At 51.0% G+C, this 24270-nt stretch overlaps 7 protein-coding genes across 7 annotated transcripts; 3 read left to right on the top strand and 4 right to left on the bottom strand.

The window, feature by feature from the left end:
• The first annotated feature begins 577 nt into the window (after positions 1 to 577).
• Positions 578 to 2465, top strand: BP01DRAFT_417851 (putative tetracycline transporter). Its single transcript, XM_025579279.1, has 2 exons — positions 578 to 791; positions 851 to 2465. The coding sequence occupies exons 1-2, from the start codon at positions 723 to 725 to the stop codon at positions 2144 to 2146; spliced, it is 1365 nt and encodes a 454-aa protein (XP_025428587.1). The 5' UTR covers positions 578 to 722; the 3' UTR covers positions 2147 to 2465.
• A 101-nt stretch (positions 2466 to 2566) lies between these two features.
• BP01DRAFT_325015 (uncharacterized protein) lies at positions 2567 to 4006 on the bottom strand. The gene is made up of 2 exons (XM_025572846.1): positions 3558 to 4006; positions 2567 to 3493 (listed from the first exon to the last, which is right to left on the bottom strand). The coding sequence occupies exons 1-2, from the start codon at positions 3856 to 3858 to the stop codon at positions 2655 to 2657; spliced, it is 1140 nt and encodes a 379-aa protein (XP_025428586.1). The 5' UTR covers positions 3859 to 4006; the 3' UTR covers positions 2567 to 2654.
• A 100-nt stretch (positions 4007 to 4106) lies between these two features.
• On the bottom strand, positions 4107 to 7303 carry BP01DRAFT_346431 (chromosome segregation protein). Its single transcript, XM_025573636.1, has 8 exons — positions 7099 to 7303; positions 6857 to 7014; positions 6658 to 6809; positions 5647 to 6593; positions 5455 to 5589; positions 5272 to 5403; positions 4925 to 5223; positions 4107 to 4871 (listed from the first exon to the last, which is right to left on the bottom strand). Exons 1-8 carry the CDS (start codon positions 7136 to 7138, stop codon positions 4221 to 4223), a joined length of 2514 nt encoding a protein of 837 aa, XP_025428585.1. The 5' UTR covers positions 7139 to 7303; the 3' UTR covers positions 4107 to 4220.
• Positions 7304 to 7769: 466 nt separating this feature from the next.
• yme2 (putative RNA12 protein) lies at positions 7770 to 12823 on the bottom strand. The gene is made up of 5 exons (XM_025573635.1): positions 12587 to 12823; positions 10781 to 12523; positions 10206 to 10724; positions 9338 to 9579; positions 7770 to 9276 (listed from the first exon to the last, which is right to left on the bottom strand). The coding sequence occupies exons 1-5, from the start codon at positions 12774 to 12776 to the stop codon at positions 7819 to 7821; spliced, it is 4152 nt and encodes a 1383-aa protein (XP_025428584.1). The 5' UTR covers positions 12777 to 12823; the 3' UTR covers positions 7770 to 7818.
• Positions 12824 to 13038: 215 nt separating this feature from the next.
• BP01DRAFT_359282 (EMI1 family protein) lies at positions 13039 to 13987 on the top strand. The gene has a single exon (XM_025575645.1). The coding sequence runs from the start codon at positions 13089 to 13091 to the stop codon at positions 13791 to 13793; it is 705 nt and encodes a 234-aa protein (XP_025428583.1). The 5' UTR covers positions 13039 to 13088; the 3' UTR covers positions 13794 to 13987.
• Positions 13988 to 14334: 347 nt separating this feature from the next.
• Positions 14335 to 15474, top strand: BP01DRAFT_368000 (uncharacterized protein; the record flags this gene model as incomplete). Its single annotated transcript, XM_025576486.1, has 1 exon — positions 14335 to 15474. The coding sequence occupies one exon, from the start codon at positions 14335 to 14337 to the stop codon at positions 15472 to 15474; it is 1140 nt and encodes a 379-aa protein (XP_025428582.1).
• Positions 15475 to 15638: 164 nt separating this feature from the next.
• On the bottom strand, positions 15639 to 22904 carry BP01DRAFT_394065 (glutamate synthase (NADH)). Its single transcript, XM_025578291.1, has 3 exons — positions 22402 to 22904; positions 22265 to 22305; positions 15639 to 22194 (listed from the first exon to the last, which is right to left on the bottom strand). Exons 1-3 carry the CDS (start codon positions 22575 to 22577, stop codon positions 16028 to 16030), a joined length of 6384 nt encoding a protein of 2127 aa, XP_025428581.1. The 5' UTR covers positions 22578 to 22904; the 3' UTR covers positions 15639 to 16027.
• Between the last annotated feature and the right edge of the window lie 1366 nt (positions 22905 to 24270).

Genomic DNA, 24270 nt, shown 5'->3' with positions numbered 1-24270 from the left:
CTCCGCTGTTGTCTTTGCTCTGCTTCTCTTTTGGATCTCATTCCCAAAAGTTCCTGTTGTATATGTTTGCAGTTATTGAGCGTGCATATTACCTTTGCAATTTTTTCTTCCCTTTAATTTCCCTTCGACCTTGACCGTGGATGCCACTCCAGGGTGGCCTTTTCGCTCTACACTGCAGGTGGCTATGTCTTCAATATTGCCCCTATATTCTACTTCACATGTATTCTATTTCCGATCACCACGTTGACATATGGAGATGGGGGTTTGGGGCGGGTTGTGGTGAAGATGATGGTGAGGAACCCTGGCTGTTGACAGCCAGGAGCTGTGAGTGGTGCGATAGGTAGACGATGAAGCAGAATTGATCCTCTGCCAGACAATCAGGCTCATAATACATCATACAGTTCGATGTACTCTCTGGGGTACACCATACACCGTAGAGATTAGAGACATGATGTAGGGACTCCGATGGAGCTGTCTGAATTAGGCAATGCCGCGGATAGGGCATAGGGCTATGACATAACGGAAGGAGAGGCCATCTTTGATCTCTCCCTCCAGTTACTCAGGCATCACTCAGCCTCTGAGACTCTCCTGTCACTCGCTTTTCTTCTCCTCTTCTTTTTTCCACATTTTTCACTGTTCTCTGCTTCACTCATTGCTTTCCTTTCCTTGTTCTTAGAACTCTATTTTTCTCTGCCCGAAGATTATATCTCAGTTGACCTGACATGGCGTTACCCGCAGAGCAGCGGAAGAAGATTCTCAAGGTCTTGATGACCTCGCTGCTCTTGGATCTGGTAGACATATCCCGGGCTATATCAAATAACGCAAGCACCTACTGATACCCATTTCCTAGATATCTTTTACTTTCATTCTCCCGCTATTTCCTTCTCTTCTCACTTTCTACCGCAATCAAGATCCGTCTCCCAATGCGCTTCTCAATCGCTTGTTCCACTACCTTAACGCCTACAAGAACTCATTTGCGAAACCTATCGATTCACGCTATGACATAGTCCTTTTGGGTGGTGCGCTTGGCTCGCTATTCTCTTTTCTGCAGGCACTCGCAGCTCCCTTCATCGGTCGCCTGTCAGATAAACACGGCCGCAAGACCGCCCTCCTCTGCTCTATGGTCGGCAACACACTTAGCGTAGCCCTTTGGGTCACCGCAACCGACTTCCGCACCTTTCTCGCCAGTCGCATCATTGGCGGCCTCAGTGAAGGCAACGTGCAGCTTGCGAATGCCATTGCAACGGATATCAGCGACCCCAGCCAGCGGGGCTCCACCATGGCTCTTGTTGGCGTCTGTTTCAGTATCGCCTTTACCTGCGGACCCGCTCTCGGCGCAGCCCTCTCTAATATCACCACCGTTGCTGCCAATCCCTTCGCCACCGCCGCTGGTGTTTCGCTTCTCCTGATAGTCGTTGAAACTGCTTATCTGTACTTTTGTCTTCCGGAGACCCATCCTCGTTTCACCAAGCTGATCCACGCCACTAACGTTACCCACGACATCGACAACAAATCCCAGTCAGCAGCCGCCACAAGCCGTCAGCTAATATCCAAGAAACACACAAATAATCCCGCGATTCTCAACCTGATCCATTTGCTTTTTCTCCTTCCCTTCTCGGGCCTTGAGTTCTCCCTTCCCTTTCTGACGGCCACCTTCTATGTGGGGAGCAAATCCAGCCCCTCCGCCCTCAACGGTCGTCTCCTTTCCATGATGGGTCTCATCGCCTCTCTTCTCCAGGGCACCGTGGTGCGCCGCCTGCCCCCGCTCAAGACCGTGCGTATTGGCGTCATCGCATGTGCTATCTCTTTCTTCATGCTTGCACACGTCTCTTCGCTGGGTGGTCTCTATGCTGCAGGCGGACTTTTGGCTATCACTAGTGCGACGGTCGTCACTGGGTTGAACAGCTTGGGGAGTTTCGAGGCTTTGGAGGAGAATCGTGGTGCCGTATTAGGGAAGTTGCGCAGCTGGGGACAGGTTGGACGCGCGGCGGGACCGTTGCTATTCTGTTCATTGTTCTGGTGGATGGGCCGAGAGGTTGCCTACATGGTTGGAGGATCTGCTATGTTGGTTGTCTGTGGAGGCGTATTCATCTTGTTGAAGGAACCGGTCGTTGGTGGACAGGAAGAGTCCAAGAAAAGGAGCTAGATTCCGATTCTTGTCTATTGCACCTTTGACGCTGCTTCAGGCTTCATGGTTCGAGGCAGATTGTCACTCTATGCCTCAAACGTCTTATTGCACAGCTGTCGCCACTTTGGATGTGACGTTTGACAACATCTATTTAGAGATATGCCCATCAACCACTGGCTGGTCCAGTACTGTTCACTTGATTTGATGCTCTTTGAATTATCATTGATACCGAAGCTCAAGTCATGACTCATTGCCTAAAGTGGCATACTTTACATACACGTTCGCAGAATTATACAGTGAAGAGAGATGAGTTGTTAACATCAAAGCCGAATATCCGAACAACGGCGATTTGAATAGCCACCGAGCTCCGTACTTCCTTTCATGGTTTGTAGAAGCGTTTTCGTCTTAAACATCCTCTTATGCAGCCCGCATAGGAGCTCCATGATTGGTTGGCGTCTGAAAACGAGAGCGCCGTAGCAGGGGCTCAGCAAACAGTAGCATGGGTTTCTACCACCTCGAGCACCGATCAGGCGTTGACATGCCTACCACAAAATCGGCGGCCTTCCGGCGACCATGAAAGCCCCTCTCTCCCCGCGCAAAGAAGCTGTATCTCCTGATTTGAGTGGTCGCCCTGGAATGCCAACCCCGGCTCAGCAGGCGACGGGTCCAGTGATTCCCGCGCCTTACCGATCAACCAGTCCGCCAGCGTAACGAATTTCGGAGTCCGTTCCCACCCGCATGCATCATCGGAATGTTCGATCGTATGCGATGCGATGCGACCTTCCTCATCGAACGAGAAGATGAATAATCCCGTGAACTGTTCTTCTTTGGAGAGTTTGAAGATCGGCGCGTCCCCACCCAACAGGACGCTGAGGCCTTTGTTCGCTCCAGTCTTAGAGGGGTGCAACGATGACGACGACGACGAGGAGGAGGAGGAGGAGGAGGAGGAGGATCTAGAGGCGGTGGACGAAGATGTGCGGGCGGAGGTGTCGCTCGAGGTAGGATGCGGGTTGGAGGTGAAAGAATGGTTGTTTTCGCTGCGCGGCTCAGTCCGCCAGCGCACGACTAGGCGTTCGTCGCTGTCATCGTGTTCCCCGCGGGCGTAGCGGGCGGGGTCCAGAACCGTGCCGGCGCGGACAATACGCTCGCTGACTATCTTAAGTTTGACATTGCCGAGAAGGGGCAGGCTGCTCCAGGCCACCGGGACAGTCCAAAGGGCGGCTCGATAGAGGGTTCGGCCTTTGACAGTAGGGAGATGAGGGTGCGTGGAGGGAAAGAGATGCAGGGTAATGCTCGGGGACAGTATTTTGGGGGGCAGAGGATTGGTGAGAATGTTCGGTAGGAGTGGAGAGAGTATTCGAAGAGCTACCCGGACGGTTTGTGTCAGTACGCTTCGGGTCTCAGCACTCGGTGTATTTGTGAGGCTCACTTTTCCCTAGCTTAAGAATGCGCTCGTCTGGTGGTTCATGATCCTTCCCGGGCCGTTCGAGTCCGTCGAGAGCGGATGCTCGGAATCCAGATTGCGAGAATTGCGTCTGTGGGGGTGAAACGGGCGTCAACGGCGACCCGCGGAGAATTTCATGCTGAGCGGAAAGCCGTGGAGTTGAAGAGAGGTACAACTGATGAGGAGCAGAAACGCAAGGACTGAGGGTAGTGGTAGCACAACTCGTAAGATGTGGTCCTAGTCGGCTTCGCGCGCAAGAAAGCGCAGGGCCCGCAAGCTTCGGCATGACGGAGTCTGAAAGAAGTGGACGGGACTCTCAGCCTGGAAGCTTCTGTCGAAGGGTCATCACACACATTGCCAAGCACAGTCAAGCCATATAAGTCAGATTGATTATGTTGGGTGAATCCTTGTGAATCGCAGTGGCTATATGAAAGAAGACAAGATGGAGTTGATTCGGCCGGAAGTTGTTGTGATTGGTGCCTCGGCCATGACGTCGGGCCGTCCAGCACCAAGTTTCGTGTGGCCTGAGGCCAACAGGCAATAAAAAAACAAAAAGGGATCACGTGCATTGGTGGTATCTATTGGTTATGATCATATTGCAGTCATACCCTGGTGAAAACAAGCCATCCTCTCGCTTCTCTCATCATTCTAATCGTCATTCTCCCCAAGATATCTTTTCTCGGCCACTTCTCGGATCTTGTCTTCCAGGACGCCCCGGCCATACCGTCCGGCCACCTTGACGGCTGCCTCCACCATCTTGCCGTTGCGGTCCCTCATCATTTGTACCAGTTCCAATGCCTTCATACCTCGCTCCTCACCTTCTCGGCACTCTACCGCCAGAAGTTGCAGGAGGATCTTGTCCACCTCAACTTCTTTCCGAGCCAGCTCGGCGCGCTGACTAGCCGTCGCGTTGGTGGTAAACACAAGATCTTCAAAGAGTGACAGCAAGATGTTTCCCCGAACAAAGGCTTCCTCAAAGCGAGCTCCATCATGTCGGATCGAGCTACCGTCCTCGTCGTCTTCGGCCCCCTTGCCCGGGGAGTCGGAAATTGGAATTCGGAAGTCGAATTCGCTGAGCAGAGGCCGAGGGAAGTACGGGTACTTATCCCCTCCTTTGAGAATGATGCAGTGAAACTTGTCCTGAGCCACAGCAACGGGCCAGTATGTCTCTTCCTTCCGTCCGCTGGCCAATCGCTCTAGCTGCTTTGTGTCCAGTAATGGTACCCACCGAGCCTGGCCGTTGTTGCGCCAATGTTGAAGCACAAGCAAGACGCCTTCGGAGTCATAGATGCATGGGTCCTGTAGAGTCAAATTAGCACCAAATCTCAGCGTGACCGGCTGAAGTAACTTACCCCATTATCAGAGAAGAAGACGCTTCGCAATTCGGCACCTTCGGGCAGGGCGACAACATCCTCGTTTTGGCAGATTTCATCCCTCTTGACGTTTTCTACCGAGTATCGCAGTGTTGCCGTTCTGCCATCGCTGCCCAAGGGACCATTGCCCACAGTCATGATATAGTCTCTCCATGCGGCACATGTAACGGCAGGGCTCTTCTGCCGGTACACTTTAAAGGGGGTGCCGAACAAAGTGTAGACACGGACGTAGTCTTTGGTCGTTACAGCAACGATGTAGGATTCACTAAGCGCCAGCGCTGCCGACCATTAGCAAAGCCTGGCCATATCAATGCTAAGTTCCTTACCTCTAATAAATTCCCCCCTCGGAAGCTGAGTCCGCCAGTCTGCCCTAGTCGTCCATGTCTCATGAGGACGATAAAAAATCGTTGCTGGACTGCCGTCCGTAGGATTGTTGGAGAACAAAGTTCCATTGTCATCTAGAAGAAGTCAGTCCAGTAGTCGAAGTCTGTGCATCTGGGTTCACATACTGAGACAGGCCCGATCGTAAAGATATGGATCCGTGAAGTGGAAATCCCGGTGAAGTTCGCGATCATAGAATTCCACTGTAATGGTGTTATGGGTTTCCTGGTCGACAGTCCAGACGCAACCAGTTAGGTTCAGGCCTTCAATGGTTAGCGGTCTATCACAGGATTATCCTAATGAATCTTGAAAGCACGTACAAAGATAACGTCTGTTGCCGCGCCAAGGTGTGCTTCCTGATTGGAGAGAAGGGTGAATCTTTGGCTTCGCAAAAGCTGTCAAGACTCGCTTGTCTGCATGGCCATCAATCTCATCCATGTGTGAGCCTGCACGCTTGCCAAGCCCTCTAAGATCTTCGGCATAGCCAGCTCCGTCGTCGTCCTCCACAAAGTCATCCATGCCTATATCGCCGTTGAGAATATCATCGAGAGAATCAAGGCTACCGGCTCTTTGCCTTCGTTCAACTGTCTCTTTCGGGCGATTTGCCAGTGGCCGCCTCACATTGTCGGAGATCTCTGTCAAGGGCCCTGAAAAGATAGGAGCGGCTTGGAGAGGCTTTTCAAGCAGCGGTTGATGGTCTTTGGAAACAAAATCATCGTAGATAAACAGCTCCCCGTCAGAAGTCGTGAATGAGACAGAATTCTTGGTTGGGTGCCACGCGAGGTTGATCACATTCGCAAAATCGTAGCGCTGTAGAATCTTCTGCGTCTTTGTTTCCCAGAGCACAATTTGACCATCCGCGCCAGCAGTCACAAGTAGCGCTCCATTTGGCGACCAAGCGAGTGCCGTGATCTGTCCGTTATGACCCCCAGCAAACAGCTTCTCCTTTTTCCACTCGGCCGTAGAAAAGATGGCAACATCTCGGGTCGCTTCAGCAGATGCAAATGCTGTTCCATCCGGATGCCAAACAATCCGCGATGTTGCTTCGGCCTCCGGTTCGAGTCGCCTGATCACTCCGTCCAGCTTCTGCACTAGTTCGGGCTCGTCCGAAAGTGTCGAGTACACGTAAAGGATACCATCCGTGCAAGAGACTGTAACATAGCGGCCGCTCGGATCGAAAGTGACGTGCTTGACGCCTTTAGGTTGTTCCCGTAGATATTTGACTCTAGTCATGTCCTCAATATTGACGATTTTCACGGTGAGCTCACTGGGGGTAAAAAAGATAATGTCAGTCACAACAACAAACCACAGTGGATACCAGTTCGACTGACTCGCTCGCTACAGCTGCCCACTCGCCATCTTTTGAGATTGCAATATCTCGTACGGGAAGCATACAGCGCACCAATAGCTTCAGCATCCTGCCTGACAGAATCTCATATTGCCAGACCGTACCGTCTTCCGCACCCATGATGAAGTAGTCATTCTACGCTCGATTAGCTTTAAGAAAGTGACTCGGGAAGGAAATCGAACAGTAGCACCGATGCCCAAATGGCCGTCGACACCTTCGTCAATCGTCTTCGGCTCGCCATCTTGTCCCACGGTGTAAATGCGGATTGCAGAATTAGAACCACCAGTGATTACCCGACGACCATCTGGTGTATATGTGAGTACCGTGGTTCCCGGGGTATCTGCATCATTCATTGCGAATTAGCCATCGGTCAGAATAGGTGTAAACGCAATGGCGAGGTGCATTCAAAGCTGATCATACTCACGGGCAGGTCTGCCCCTGGGACGCATCGCTTCGTTGGACATGGTGATGTGACCCGGGGGATATTTACAAAGTCGCCAGGTAAGCCAAGAAAGGTAAGATAGAGCAATGAGAAGATTTATCAATATGTTCCTCAAGGTATGCAACTCTGCCAGTTGGTATTTGCAGTCTGCGACCGCGCATCTCGTCCGGCTGCGGCGAGACTGCCCAGGAACACGCTTTTGGGGGAACGCGTCCAACGCGTCTATTCTTCGGAGTACTTTTGCCTTATCAAGCCAGGTCTCAGGGCTTAGGGCACGCTTTTAGGACGATCTCCCCCACCGGCTCATAGTTAACTTAGTATTAGTGTTAGTCCCTCCATCGCCTAATATAACTTCTTTGCAGGACTAGTATCACGTACTTCTATTCGTCAGGTAGGCGAATCTGCCTTAGCGTATGGGGAGAGGCGTGAAGACCTCAGCAAGTACGACTCACTTACATGTGTCTGTTTCTTTTTTTTTTCTTTTTTCTTTTCTTTCATTATTGCCCCGTTGCATATACATTTTTTCAACTGCTTTTTCAGAAGAAAGGCTCCCATGGCTTCGACATTGTAGAGATTGCAATGAAGACAAATTCTATTGGCATGATGTGAAGACTCCTCAAATTTGGTATATATAATAGACTATACATGAAACACCTATACTTGAAACACCGTGTATATGCAAGGATACTCAGCCCCCTTCGATCATTTGCGTTGACGCATCCGTACTCTGATGTCAGTCTTTGGCAAGAACGCCGCAGCGGATGGTCTATGCTCGGGTATGACAAAACTTTTGCCGTGAGCAGGTTCAACATCCCACAAGGCGGTAATCGCGGCGACGAAGGTCAGCAGTTTCCGCTCCGCGAATGCGCGACCTTTACACCCTGACACACCTCCGCCAAATGGTTTGATGATATCCATACTCGCTTTCTTCTCGCCAGTTTCGGGGTCAGTTGAGACAAACCTCAGCGGGTCAAATTGGCTAGGGTTGGAGAAATATCGATGGTCGTTGTGGAGGACGGCATGAGGGATAAGAATAGAGTCACCCTTCTTGAACTCGTACGAGCGAGGTTGCGACATTCCATCTAGAGCAGCGTCTTCCTCGGACTCAGTCACAGTGAAGTCTGATGTGACGTTGCGGACTGATAAAGATGCAGAGTCTAGACGTAAAGTCTCGTAGAAACTAGCCTTAAGGAGGAGGCAGGATTCGATCAGGCCTTCCGTGTCAATAGACATCCGAGGAGGCTCTTCAAAGGGAAGACCGGTTTCCTCTTTACTAGGCCGAATTATCTTAACAAATGGGGCGATCTCCTGACGAATCTCGTCCAAAAGGGCACTATCGGCATATATGCGAAGAAGATGCCAGAAAACCACGTTGGGAGAGTTTGAGTTCATGGCCCACAGCAGGGATAAGTGTGCAGGAGCACTCGATCTAGCGGAAAGGCCCAGGCTTTTGCACTTTCGGATCCGTTCCTTCAAGGGCTCCGAAATATCGTCCAAATCCCTGAAGTCGGAGCCAGGATCCAAGCCATCGTCCCACGCTAAGAACGCCTTTTGGAATTCTGTGAGGACTTCCAACAGCCGGTTACGGGCACCATGCGCTGCAGATATGCCAGGGTGTGCCAGCCGAGGAAGGCCCGTGGACACGGCAAGGAAGTGATTGTCCAGGGTGAAGACGTCGGGAAGGAGGTTCGGGTTACCTTCTAATATGCTCTCTCCTGTGAAGATTGCCGTGGTGATATGGCCGACAAAATGACGAATAAGAGCAAAGAAGTTGACCTCACAGATAAGATCGTCATCCTGTCCAACCACCACTGCTTGACTGCCGCGCTCCCATTGCATCTGGTCGACTATACTATGGCAGTTCGTGACCAGATTGGGGGTTTGGCGTTCAATCAAGCGGGTAGCAGTTTGAGTACCTTCCGTTAAAAAGGGTTCGCGCATGAGAAGGTTCGGCACGCTGTGACTGAGGGCATGGTGATCTGCAGGGCTCAGACTGCGGAGTGCACCGCGGTCACCAAAGACGGTCCGTATGGTATAGTTGATTAATGCGGCTGAAGAGATGCCTCGTGCGGTAAACACTGCTTTGACTAGTGAAGGGGCGACAATTGTGGTGTGAGTTGTGCCACCCATATGTATACCAAAGACAGGCTCATTCATGGACTCCCTGGTAGGAAGAGTTAGCTCGTTTTTCAAGGCCCCTTGATGCAGAGACACCGATAACCAACCTAGCATGGGCGATCAGCTTTACATGGTCCCGGACGAAGGATAGACCATGGCCTATCCAAGGGACCCAGTAAGGCACCATCCGAGCCGAGCGTGGCACTCCCGCCTCGGTAGTTTCATTGCCGAGGCGACTTTGCAGTCCGCTAATCAGGCGAGTCGCCACGCAAACGGACACCAGTAGAGCGACCCAGGTGGTCCACCCCACGCTGTTGAAGCCATCGCGTGCCAGATGAATGAGTCCTCCCAACGTTAGATCATATCCTTCCATTATTTTCCAACAGAAGGGCGAATAGCCCCTCTAAAGAAAGTCTGTGCAACCGGGACAGGGGCTGGACTAATCGACCGTCCAAGTATTGTGTTTCATACAATGCACAACCCTTGAAGATTCGTTTGGTCGCCCAAGCAATATCAGAAATCAATCAGAGGCGCAAACAGGTTAGAACTCAATCGCCCTGATTCCGCGGAGAATTTATGCAAGAAGTAGGTTGACTCGCAGCTGCAATGGAACTACGATACGGTAAGATTATTTAGTTAGTTAGTACCATTGCTTATCTCAGCCGAGCTACTATGCCTTGTTTTCAAGGCATATCTAGAATCCTGGAAACCATTCTCTCCGAGTTGGGAACGAAGACGTATCGATGCCCAATACTGTATGAGGCAGATCAGTTTCAGTCACAACAAGGATTCAAGTGCTTGTGATCTTCACCGTGACATATGTGCAGGACATAACGCAATATATCCTTGTCTCATCAATTACCTCCGAAATTTCGTAAAGTACAGTACATACAATAACCACAACAAAGATCGACGTTCCCTCGCACCCCCTGATCAATGTTCTCGCCGCAGAATCTTCTGTAATATCGCACTCTCCTTCTCATACTTACTGACCTTGTTTTGCGAGCTATAGATCTTGTCTAGGAGCCACTTGATCCGGCTGGCGAGCTCCCAAGGCTGTTTGGGCAGCGACCCCAGGAGTTGCAACTCCTCCTCATACCTGCTTATACTCTTGTTCTCAATGCTGATTAGCTGCTTTATAATCTCAAGATCTAGACGACTGCTCAAGGTTTTGTTCTCGGTGAGTCTTTTGAAAACAGCCCGGTATACAGGCTTGCCGGGCTTGACAACATCGGGGCAGCCATTGACTGAATTGATAGAAATCAGCTCTGCTTGTTCCAGAGCGCGCAGAGATGCTTCGCCGTTGTCCTTGAAGAGATCTGAGAGAAGAATCTGGTTATAAGGCAGTGCCGCGTCTCTGGCGTTGGCAAGCGTCTTTATCAAATGCCAGGCTTGTTCCTGGGTCCAAGGTTTTGAGACTGCGTCATTACCCAAAATGAACATTTTCAGGATTTCGGAGGCTGACTGCTCAATGATGCGGGTGACAGCAGCTAGTTCATTGTGTTAGATGCGAATTCCGACCATGAATGGCGTTTAAAAGGCTTACCTAGAGGAGTCTCCCCGGCCTCAATTCGTCTTGCCATAAACTCGAGGTCAGTGACTCGGCCTCCTAGAACCTCGATACAGCTGTCCAGATCTGATAGGTTACCAAGGTCGGGGGTCTCCTTTGTGCCACTCTTGCTTTCGTACTCCAGATGACTGAGCACGAACCTTCTCCCTACCTCGGGCGAGCAGTCACCCAAGGAAATCGTCCGGAAAACGGAGTTTGGTAAAGCCTTGCTCAATGGCTTCGAGAAGGAGACGTCGGTCGTGAGAAAGATTACATGTGCAATATTCCCAGTCGTTAAGCCAGCAGCCCATTCGGTGAGCTTATCATATACCACGCTGTCCTCGGAAAAATTGTGCAAGAAATTATCAATGACCACCACTGGCCTTTGCTCTGGATGAGCCTCCAGGTATTCTTCGTCGCTGAGATGCGATTGCTTTTCATCGTTCTTCTTGTTTTCCAATGCCACCTTCTTGAGGGCAGTGGCAGTATTCTGCCAGATCTTGCTGAGCTGAGCATCTAGAGTCTCTGAAAACCCGGCCTTTGTGCCAATCATACCCTGGGCAGCCAGATCGATGAAGCTGCTCATGCTGTTCATCCAAGAGAAAACCGGCCGATATCCCACCTGGCCCGCGGCGCGGGAAATCTTTGCTGTGTCACCTTTTGCATCCTGGATTTGTTTACAATCGATGACGACCTTATATCTGTAGTTTTCCAGTGCGCGATCCAGCACAAGCTCCCGTTTCCCAGTTCCGCGAGGGCCGTGAATGACGATGAACGTCTCCGCGTTCTCCATTAGCCACGACTGTAGCTGAGCGATATCACCTTGACGATCCTCCCAAATAGCCGTGAGGCGGCGTGGATCAGACCCGCGGCGACCGAAATAGATGATATTGGCCTTGTTCACCTGGTTTCGAATCCAGCGCCAGATGCTGTTTTCTTCTTTTTGCAGAGTGCCTTTGATCTTCATCTCGATGAAGAAAGTTCGGATAGGGTCGAAAACAGTTACTGTGATAGCTGCAATGAGGGCGGCAATGATAGGAATCACTATTCGTGGGTGATTCAAGAGCCAATCCTTGATCATAGATAGCTTGATGTTGGCTTCATACTTGATTTTAATCCTGGTCCCGGACTTTCCACCACCTTCTTGCTCCGAAATGGTGAAGCCGTGCACGCAATTCTTGGCCATGACGGCGTCCCTGGCGCGGGAAAACACGACGAAAGCATACCTGGGAGTAATTTTGGAATCCGATGGCTGTCTCTCAATATCCTTCAGCTTGCCGTATCTGCGAAATACACTGTACAGGGCCTCGGTCGTTGGTTCTCCTGCTGCTCCGTCGGCAGAAGCTGGCAGGAACTCCACTTTGAGCCGTGGAGTAGGGATGCGGTAGAGGTCCTCGATCCAGGGTCTGCCATGAACATGAGCCACATTAACCTGCTGAAATGGATTGAACCATGGCCTGATAGGGTGATCTTTCAAGTGAGTTTGTATCGCGGTGATGATGTCCAAGTCCTTGAGCCCGTCCTGGTGGTTGTACTTCACAAACGCCCCGCCTTCTCTAAAGCGGGGGATGACTTCCCGGATATCGATATCTAATGACTCTGGAAAGACGCGCCGTATGATATGTAATGGATCAGAAGCTGCCAGGTGTGGTCTGTCGATCCGCTTTAGCATTTCTTCATATGAACGACCACCACTCAAAGGGCCTTGAAGCAGCCATTGTAACCTTGACGGAAAGATATCTACGCAGCTTATTGTCAGTATGAATTCATGATTGTTGCATGCGCAGAGGCCTCAGATCGTACTATTGACAAATAGAAGTCCTTCATTGTCCTTGACTTCGATATGCCCTGTTTCAACGGTGGTGATATGAGAAGAACCACTGTTCAGTCTCACAAGCATACCCTTTAAAGGCGATGGGATGGAGAGCCGTCTGGGATACACGTAGGGTCGATAACCCCATGGCCTCACCATATGCACCGGAACTCGCATCATCTCTGCGACGAAGAAGAATATGTGGAAGAACGACGGTTTCGCGATCGGCTTCTTGCTTCATGGAGATAATACTATGACGTCGCTAGGGAGCTCCGATCGTCTATTGTACCTGTAAAACAATCCGTGACGATCGTGCATACGTGCGACCGGGCGGTCTCCGCTCCGGTATGGTCACGATACGTTTCTGGAAAGGTACACGGTCATGGCCAATGGGAGTCTGTTGACCCGCATTTGTCCCTTCGATTCAATTCAAATCAGTCAATTCAAACCTCAACTAGCAGCAACTTCTTTGGGTTCTCCAGCGGCGTCAATATGTGCTGGTGGTGGAGATCCGCTCCCAAGGAGGGCGAGTTGCAAAATATATCTCTTGCATCGACTGGTCTTCCTGACTCCCATGCACCATCTGATTCTGCAAATGCACCTGCATCACTTTCATCACCACCAGCAGGACACCCCCGAACATTAAGCCGCGAAGAGCAAGCCGATGCCGAATGGAAGAAACTAATCGCAAGCCTGGAAGGTGATATTAGCCAGAATGCGCGCAACCAGCAACCGTCTACACCTGAAACATCGTCTCCTGATACCACACCGTTCTTGGACTCTCAACCTCCACCAAAGTCGATCGCCCCCGACTCTCTTTATCCCGATACCATGTCCTGCCGCTCCGCATTCGACTATGCCTTTTTCTGTCAGTCTTTTGGTGGCCAGTTTGTCAACGTGTACAGATACGGAGAGTTACGGTCCTGTAGCGAGCACTGGGATAACTTTTGGTTGTGCATGAAGACCCGCACCTGGGGTGAAGAACAGCGCAAGAATGCAATTCGGGACCATTATCGGAAGAAGGCAATCAAATACAAGACTGGGCCCAGCAGTGAGGATGTTTGGGATGTGCGCACAGAACCTGTTGGTGAGTGCTTTAATGGCGACTTCGCCGCTCTCGAAAGGGAGGTGAAGGCTGCCGAGGAGGCGGCAGCAGCAGCAGCAGCAGCAGGCAAAACGGAATCGCCATCATCATGAGAGCAAAGGTGCTTGCTGATAAATGAAACTTGTCTCTATTCTGTTTCGATCCATGTCGATACTTTCTTTGTTGATAGGGGCTTCCATCTCCATTACATGCATGATAGACTTTGTTGGAACTTCAATGCTGATTTCAAGTGCGATACCTGTCCCTGGGGGATTTTGTACAATAGCATATTCAAACCATCTAAAAGCAATATAATAATTTGTTCGGAAATTTCCGAGAGTCGTTCTGCTCTCTTTAGCTGCCAGGTGACGGTTGAAAGAATACCACCATTGTTCTCGAGGTTAGGGGTCGTTTTGGCCTGCGAGACCCCTTTGTCAGTCAAACAAACCTTTGTCCTTCAACATCCTCTCCGAAAAAAACACTTCTACATATCGCTGAAAGCCCTCAAAAAGGCCAGCATGCGCCCTCCGCTCCTAAAGGCACTATTCACTCCTATACATTCCACTGCACTTCCCGACTAACTTACCACTTTTGAACATCCAACCACAGTTACTAAAGCAGCAACTCCAGTTCTTCACCATCTTGGGCTGTAGAATGGACAGACCAATCCAGCCATTGGTCCTCAGAAGACCCAGGCGAGGTGCAGTTTATGCAACTTCAGGCTCAGAAGCAGCAGCAGCAGCAGGATCGACAGCACCAGCAACACCAGCAATACCACCAACACAAACTGCACTACTTAAACCAAGAACTTTCTCATCGGTTGATAAACCAGCGCAGCCCTCTCAAGGCACCTTTGACTCCCCAGATCTTCACGGTGCTCCATATATACCACCTTCTGAGGATGCAGCCGGTGTTCCTGACGCCGACTACCACCCTTTCTCTGTCCACGACCCTCTCTATTATCACCCTCATTATCGCAAAGTCGTGACCTGGAGCCAGCCGACTGCAACCATTATACTCCCTCATGAGCCTCTCCCCCTCCCAGACTTCACCCAAGAGCCCCGCACCCCAACCCCTGCTGATGCTGACTTGATGCCTCCTCCGCCTCGTCCCGGACATTGCCATCCGCAGCCCACTTCCATCCTCAAGCCCCCAACTAGAATGGACAACGTGGCCTTGCAGAATAACCTCTGGTCTATGATCAAACGCGCCGATTGGGAGCTCAGCGCGTGCCATGACATCCTCGAGTCCACAAGTCAACAGTGCCTGCAGGATCTCATTGAAATCGACCAAAGCTTGATATACATCGAATCGGTAATGCAGGAAAATGAACGGCAGTCGGACATGGCACGAAGATATGGGAGGCGCCACAAGCGCTCCTCTCATTGTCAGTCTCATGGGGACGTCCATGTCTATGCCGATCCTTATGGCCGCAGTCGTGGTCCTCGTGGGAGTCAAACTTGGAGTAGAAATGAACCTGCAAGTGCAAGTTATCGTGACAGTGGTACTCGTGATTACCAGGGCAGCCACAGCAGCTTGAACAGTTCTGTTGTGAGTGGGCGAGTAGAGAAGAATAGAAGGAAGTTGGGTAGTATAGCTGGGATTGCAGCTAGTATCAAGCTCGAGTATGAGGACTTACAGATAAAGATAAACAATATTCATCGCCGGAATATCAAGGCAAGCGAGAATGAGATTGGGAGCGGGGAAGAAGATGAAGAGAGAGACATCAGAGAGGAGGAGGATGATGATGATGATGCGGATTACTGTGATGAGGAATACGAAGAGGAGGTCTAAGAGGAAATCACATCTCTGACATCGATGGGTGACAATGATGAGGAGAATGATATAAAAGTCTTCTATATCTTTTGCAAATTGTTAGTGCTCGCAATGCTAGCAGACTCCATTTTCTTATCAGCTTACGCTGGCTTGAATTGCTCTATCCAACTGATTTACCAGACCAAGTCGACTAAAGCGTAAGGATATTAACGAGAAAACTATTTACAGACAGCTAAAACGTCGCACAGATTAACAAAAGCTTTGATCTTACACGGCATTTTGAAGGAACAGGAACGCTGCACAATTAAGAGGCTAGCATACAGGCAAAGCAAGTCTTAACCCCACCTCCCCAAAATAGCCCCTCGAAGAAATAGAAAGAAAATGTATAGGCGGTGGTGATACGCCGGGCGCAACTTCACCGAATCAGCTTTTCTTTTAGCCCTTTTTTTTTTCTACAGCTTCCCTCTTGGCGTTGATAGTCATAAGTTCATTCTGTTCGTGAGTCTCAAGTGTGGTTCTTTGTGCTGTTGGATCCTGCCCAGCATGATAAGACTGAGATGCGTGACAACTTCTAAGCTGAAACAGTCTGTGCGGCCGACTGGGGAACAGCATCGATAGCAGGGCGGCGGACAATGCCACCAGTAACTGGAAGCTGCGAGCTAATACCCATAAGAGCAGCATCAACCTCACGGGCACACTGACGACCCTCGTTGATGCCCCATACGATGAGAGACTGGCCACGACGGCAATCACCTGCTGCATAAACGCCAGGGACGTTGGTGCTGTACTGACCAGGAGGGGTCTTGACATTCTTTCGCGCGTCGCGTTCAATCTCATCGCCCAGAAGACGATCTTCAGGACCCAGGAAACCCATGGAAAGGAGAACGAGATCAGCTGGGAAGAATTGCTCGCTGCCCTCGACAGTCTTCATATCCCAGCCGCCAGAAGCGCCCTTGGTCCATTCCACGCGAACCGTGTTGATACCCTTGACGCGGCCACTACCATCGTCGACAAACTCCTTCGACATGACACAATACTCGCGAGGATCCTTGCCCATATGTGTTTTTACTTCCGAATGACCATAGTCAACCCGGTAGATGCGAGGCCATTGGGGCCAAGGGTTGTCGCGAGCACGTTCAGGTGGAGGTTGGGGCAGCAACTCGAAGTTGGTGACAGACTTGGCGCCATGGCGGACGGAGGTACCAATGCAGTCATTTCCTGTATCACCACCACCAATAACCACAACATGCTTGTCCTTGGCGGAGATATATGCTCCGTCAGCAAGATTGGAATCAAGGAGTGACTTGGTATTGCGGTGCAAGAACTGCATGGCGTAGTGAATGCCCTCAAGCTCACGACCAGGTACCTTTAGATCACGAGCCACGGTGGCACCAGTCGCAAGAATGACAGCATCGTTGGTCTTGCGCAGGGACTCCAGGGAAACATCGTGTTCAGGTCCAACGGGAGTGTTAGGGACAAATTGGACGCCCTCGGCGGCCATCAAATCAACACGACGCTGCACCACCTTCTTGTCCAGCTTCATGTTGGGAATGCCATACATAAGCAATCCACCGATACGATCAGCACGCTCGTAGACAGTTACACTGTGCCCGGCACGGTTGAGTTGATCTGCAGCAGCAAGACCCGCAGGGCCAGAACCGATGATGGCAATAGTCTTACCAGTGCGAGACTTGGGAGGGCGAGGAACCATCCAGCCCATCTCGAAACCACGATCAATGATGGCACACTCAATGGATTTGATACCCACTGGGTCTTCATTTATGCCTAAGACACAGGCACCCTCACAAGGAGCCGGGCAGACACGGCCTGTGAATTCTGGGAAGTTGTTTGTCATGAGAAGACGATTGAGCGCATCTTGCCACTGGTTCTGGAAGACCAATTCATTCCATTTAGGGATGATGTTGGAGATAGGGCAACCGGTATCAGACTGACAGAACGGAACACCGCAGTCCATGCAACGAGCAGATTGATATTTCAACTCATCCTCGCTAAGGCGGGAAGAAAGCTCAGCCCAGTCACGGGTCCGAGTAGCTGGGTTTCGGTATTTCTCGCTGCGACGATTATACTTCATGAATCCTCTGGTCTTGTCGAGAATGAGGGCAGAGCGCTTTTTCTCAGTCTTAGAGTCACTGATGCTGTCTTCAATATCGAGCATGTCGACTTTCTTGGCTTCCTTTTCCGATTGAAACTTGGACTTTTCGGCCGGAACAGGAGTGCCGGGAAGCTGGGGCAGAGTAAATTCTGCCTTCTTGGCGGCCTTGGCTTTGGCATTTTCTTCCTCGAGGATACGCTTGTAGTCAATGGGCAAGACCTTGACGAAGTGGCGGAGGGCACGAGTGAAGTCAAGCAAGATGCGGGCAGCTAATTCAGAGCCAGTGTAGTGGTGGTGGTCCTCGATCAAGCCACGAACGAAGGCAATCTCGGCGGGGTCTTCCAGCCCGCTGACTTCGACCATCTCCATGTTGACCTTCGAATGGAAGTCCTGGTTCTTGTCCAGAATATAGGCAATACCGCCGGACATACCAGCTGCAAAATTACGGCCTGTAGAACCGAGTACAAGCACCCTACCGCCCGTCATGTATTCGCAGCCATGGTCACCGACACCTTCAACGACCGCAGTAGCCCCGGAGTTACGGACAGCAAAACGCTCAGCAGCCATGCCGCGGAAGAAGCACGTACCGCGAGTAGCACCATAAAGACAGGTGTTTCCAACAATAACGTTCTCCTCAGCTTTGTAAGCAGCGCCGCGGGGTGGGTACACAATGAGGCGACCTCCAGAAAGACCCTTACCAACATAATCGTTGGCATCACCCTCTAGTTCAAGGGTGATACCTGGGGCAAGGTAAGCACCAAAAGACTGACCGGCTGAGCCTTTGATGTTCGAATGAATAGTGTCTTGAGGAAGTCCTTCTCCGCCATAGCGGCGACTGACCTGATAGGATAAGGTAGCACCCAAGGCACGGTCGGTGTTGACGATATCGCATTCGATCCGACAAGGTAGGCCCTTCTCCAATGCAAGCTCAGATTCAGCAATTAACTTATTATCAAGACGAGTGTGGAGGCGGTGGTCCTGCTTGCGGACATTGTAGGTAGCCACACCAGGACGAAGGGAGTGGGCGGGAGTGAGAATGAGAGACAAATCAATCTTCTCCTGCTTGGGAGTTTTGATACCATCTCGGACTCTCAGAAGCTCAGCACGGCCCACCATCTCATTGACCGTGCGAATGCCCAGTTTAGCCATGATGGCACGCATCTCGTTAGCAACGTAGTAGAAAAAGTTGATCACATGTTCGGGTGTTCCCTGGAATTTGGCCCTCAGGGCTGGATCCTGGGTTGCGATACCTACAGGACAGGTGTTCAAGTGACACTTGCGCATCATAATACATCCCATAGCAATCAAGGGAGTGGTGGCAAAACCAAACTCTTCTGCACCGAGCAGACAAGCAACAGCGAGATCACGACCAGTACGAATCTGACCATCGGTTTGAACAACCACACGTCCACGCAAATCATTCAAGACAAGTGTTTGATGAGTCTCGGCCAGACCCAGTTCCCACGGCAAACCAGCGTACTTGATACCAGTCCAGCGAGAGGCACCAGTACCACCGTCATGACCGGAGATCAAGATATGATCAGCCTTAGCCTTGGCCACACCAGAGGCAACAATACCGACGCCAACCTCAGACACGAGCTTGACTGAAACTCGTGCGCGCGGGTTGGAGCACTTGAGATCGTATATAAGTTGCTTGAGATCTTCGATGGAGTAGATGTCGTGATGGGGAGGCGGCGAAATTAGACCGACACCAGGAGTAGAGTAACGAGTACGGGCAATCGGCCCCACAACCTTATGTCCAGGAAGCTCACCACCTTCACCAGGCTTGGCTCCCTGTGCCATCTTGATCTGTAGCTCATCAGCGTCCGCAAGGTAGTGAGAAGTCACACCGAAGCGGCCGGAAGCGATTTGCTTGATGGCGGAGCGCATTGTATCGCCATTCTCAAATCTCCTACTCCGCTCGGGATCTTCGCCTCCTTCGCCAGTGTTTGACTTTCCACCAAGGCGATTCATGGCGACTGCCAAAGTAGAGTGTGATTCCATGGAGATAGATCCGTAAGACATGGCACCCGTGACGAACCGACGAACAATCTCAGTCCAAGGCTCAACCTGATCAATGGGGATGGGGGTCCGCTGCTCAAAGTCAAAGTCAAGCATACCACGTAGGGTACAATTCTTAATCTGCTCATGTTCAGCCTTGGCATACGCTTCGTAAGACTTGTCATTTTTGGTGCGGACAGCATCCTGCATATTCGCAATGCTGACCGGGTCGTTGATGTGCTCTTCACCGCCATCACGCCAGTGATATTCACCGGATTCAGGAAGACCGGGGATGTCGACAATCTCGCGCGAAGGGTATCCGCGTTCATGGAAAGCGAAGGCATCTTGAGCAATAAGCTCGAAAGTCATACCACGAATTCGGCTTGCGGTTCCCGCAAAACAGCGATCAATGACGGTGTCGTCAATACCAAGAGCTTCGAAAATCTGAGCGCCCTTGTATGACTGCAATGTCGAGATACCCATCTTGCTCATGACCTTCAGGATACCACCATCACAAGAAGCTTTATAATTTTCGATGACCTTCTCGTCAGGTAATTGTTTACGAATTAACTTCTCCCTGTTCATTTTGAGGATACACTCCATGGCAAGGTAAGGGTTGATGGCATCGGCTCCGTATCCCACCAAAACACACATGTGATGTACCTCACGAGCCTCCGCAGTCTCGACGACGATAGCCGCAAGAGACCTCCATTTGTTGCGGACCAGGTGATGGTGAACGAGTCCGGTGGCCAAAAGAGCGGATACGGGGACCCTCTCCGCCGATGTGGCTCGGTCCGAAAGCACGAGGATCTTATCGCCATTCTGAATTGCTTCCGTGGTGGCATCGCAGATGGCATCAAGGGCCTCCAAATAGCCGGGAACGCCCTTCTGCTTTTCGAATGTGATATCAATGATCTTGACCGTCCAGTCCTTGTGGGCGCGGCTGATATTCTTAAGGGCATTGAACTCGGGAATGCTTAAGATAGGGGAAGGCAAAAGCAAGCGGTGGCACTGTGACTGCTCCATCTCTAAGAGGTTCCCCTGAGGACCAACATAGCATTCCAAGGACATGACAACTGCCTCACGGATCGGATCAATAGGAGGATTTGTGACCTGGGCAAAGAGCTGACGGAAATATTCGTAGAGAAGCCGGGGTTGTTTGGCAATACAGGCAAGAGGAGCGTCATTGCCCATTGACCCAAGGGCTTCTTTTGAGTCGGCAGCCATGGGACCAAGGAGCAGACTAACTTGCTCGAAGGAATAGCCAAAGGCCTTGAGGCGAGGGTCATTTTGAATGGTCGTCTCGTCTAAAGAGAAAGCAAGATCCACGCTCTGCGCATCCAACTTTTTTGTGATAGCGGGCAATTTAAGGAGCTCCTTCTCTAACCAGGAGGCGAAATCATGTCGGTGAGAGACAGTATACTTCAGTTCCGAGTCATCGATGATCCGACCGGCTACGGTGTCGACCAGGAGCATCTTTCCGGGCTGCAGGCGGCCTTTTTGAATCACACGTTCAGGATCGACGTCAACAGCACCAACTTCGGAGGCACAGATGATTCTATCATCATCCGTAACATAGAATCGACAAGGACGCAGACCGTTGCGGTCAAGGTTGGCTCCACAGTAGCGACCGTCAGAGAAAGTGAAGAGAGCGGGACCATCCCAGGGCTCCATCTGGCAGGCAGCCCATTCGTAGAAAGCAGCCTTAGCCGGATCCATGGCTGGGTTATCCTGCCACGCTTCGGGAATCATGAGCATGACTGCCTCGGGCAAGGAAAGAACTCCGTTGATCATCAGAAGCTCCAAGACATTATCAAAAGCAGCAGAGTCTGAACCGCCGTCCTCGACGATGGGATAAAGGGAGTCGAGCTCCGCGCCAAATATATCGGATTTCAGCACACCTTCTCTAGCGCGCATCCAGTTCTTGTTGCCACGAAGCGTGTTGATTTCACCATTGTGAGCCGCCCACCGCAGAGGCTGCGCACGGTCCCACGAAGGGAAAGTGTTAGTGGAGAAACGAGAATGGACGAGAGCGAAATGACCCTCGTAGTCCACATTGACCAGGTCATGGTAGTATTGATAGACCTGTACTGGAGCCAGTTGACCCTTGTAGACAATGTTCCGGTTACTGAGAGAGCAAAGGTAGAACCAGTTAGCAAGGCCAATGACGTGAGTGGCACGCTTCCGTAAAACGTATAGCTGGAGCTCGAAAGTCTTATCGTCAAACTGGGCCGGGTCAGTGACTTCAGGCTTGCTGCCTTCGCCATACGCCGATTTGAGCACCACGAATGGCTGCATGATGATGGGCTCTCGAGAGAGCGCGGCAGGGCCGAGAATAGTCGAATCGCGGGGAACCTCACGCCATCCAAGCACACGAAGGCCCAAGGATGTTGCAATTTCCTCGAATGTGCTGGTAGACTCTTTCAAAGACTCTTCATCGGGTTTGAAGAACAAGTTACCGACGGCGTACTGACCAAGAGGAGGAAGATCCACCCCGGTTTCCCGAGCAAAATTCTTGATGAAGAACTTGTGAGGAATACTGGTCATCACGCCAGCACCATCACCGTCTCGTGCGTCCGAACCAACGGCGCCACGATGCGTCATGTTACAGAGCAAGTTACGAGCTGTAAGGGAACGCTTTCATTAGTATATGGTTCTGAAAAAGGGAGAGAGAGCCGGCGCGAGGCAACTCACCATCACTGACAATTTTGTGGCTAGGCTTTCCCTTGATGTGTCTGTTTAATGGTTCTCGTCAGTTATCCTGTCACATTTTGCGACGCTCTTGACTTGGCGCATATTGACACTGGTAACGAGATTGGCTAAACACTTACGCGGCGAAGCCTACACCACAAGCGTCCTTCTCATATTCGGGGTCGTAGAGACCTTGCCGCTCGGGCAAGGTGTTAGCCCAGCCATAACCCTGCTTTGGCTGGTACTCCGAATACTCATTCGGTTTCTGCTCGTCCACTATAGATTGGCCATAGAGTTCCTCCAGGTTCAGACCCATTCTTCCGTCGGTGGCCGACAGAGAATGTAATGACAGAACGGAAGATGAGGTGGGACTGCTGACGGCTAAGTAAGAGTAGGGGCCGCCGTCGAACAAATTGGTAGGGAGCGCTTGTACTGTGAAGGAGGGGCGGACTATCTTGCACAGAGCCAAGGGTCGAGAGCGCAGGCGAAGGTCAGTCGAGGCGCTTTTTTATGATGACCCAACGTATAGCTTTGAGCGAAGGGATGAAATGGAAGAAGAGGGGAACAGGAGGGAGGGAGGGGGGAGAATCTATTGTTTAAAGCGCCGATCCGTGAACCCGAGGAAGAGGAAATTGGGGTGAGGGGAGGGAGGGGGGAGGGTATAGTGGAGGGGGAAGGAAATAAAATAAAAAGGGTAATCAGAGCGGGAAGACGGACGGGGGGCAGGGGTCCGAGGATGTTCACCTCGATGAAATACACTATACAGTAGACACTGTGTGAACAATGCGGCTGCATGAATGACTACCGTAGTGGCTAACTCCGAGTCTCCGATAACTGTCTGCTCAAGTACTACAAGACCGGCTCAGCTAAGAAGAGTACATACATGGAATAATACGACAGTGGGGATGGTCAAAAGACGGCCGTGGCAAATTGCAGTTCGACGGAAGAAGTAGTAAGTACTCCGTACTCCGTGGTAGTTAGCGGTGGTGATGAAGGTGATGGTGGTAGTGGTATTATTTTAATTAGTGGTTTAAAAAAGTACACCGTATCTTAACTAGCTTACAGTGAATGACGGGCGCAGGGGAAACGAAACGAAGGCTTTGGGACTGACTCACTCTTTGACTGTTGTTCCTCCTCTTTACCACTAGTTAACTAAATAGCATCCGCATTCTACCAGACTTCCAAGCCGCCTGAAGCAAAGCAAGATAATGAAGTCGTTTTCGGGTTGGCACGGTCCACTTGCTGCCCACCTGAAGACCCAGACATGCCTTGGGTGTTTGACTATGCATAGAGATGCACGGAGAGATCTACAAGCTCTTCTTTCATCAAGATCATTTGTTGTCTTGATGTTCTGCCAGCATCATCATCATCATCATACAAGGGGGAAGAGAGTGGAAAGGTGAAATGACTGCAGTTACACCTGGGGAGGTCTTCTAGAGCGCAGGAAGATAAGCAACCCTTGCACCAATCATGGCGGCGGCTTAACAAGTCAAAGACATTTCTGGCTGGAGATTAGGTTGCGACTACGTCAAGATCCAGGCCGGTGGAGCTTCGGTCTCAAACCCAGAAATAAAAAGGTTGCTTTCAACTGACGGCGCTAGTCCTTCCTTGCCTGCATCGCTACTGTAACTACGTACTGCACCGTAATATCTTACCCGAGCTCTCCAGTCCGTAACTTCAAAACAGCCTTTGTCACAGGCCAGTGGAATTATCGGGTTCAAGTTCGATACTCCAACTCTCGCATTCTCTTCTCAATTCTTATGACTTGATGTGTTTGGCCGAGTCCATGTTCAGTCATCCGGAAAGAGGAAATCGGCCTATGTCGTTGCCATTAACCAAACGTGTATATCAAACCTGATCGGCTCTACGCAGCATCTTCTTAGCCTCTTCTTTCCACTCTAACATTTCGATTCAAGTCTTGTGCTCCAAGACTTAGGCCGAAGGCTCATCAAGAACCTAAGTACCGGGGGCAATCGCTTCTCGCATTTCCTTATTCGAAAGTTTGTGGG

The sequence above is a fragment of the Aspergillus saccharolyticus genome (genome assembly GCF_003184585.1).
Source record: "Aspergillus saccharolyticus JOP 1030-1 unplaced genomic scaffold BP01scaffold_33, whole genome shotgun sequence".
Taxonomy (NCBI): domain Eukaryota; kingdom Fungi; phylum Ascomycota; class Eurotiomycetes; order Eurotiales; family Aspergillaceae; genus Aspergillus; species Aspergillus saccharolyticus.
This window is presented reverse-complemented; position numbering and strand designations above follow the sequence as displayed.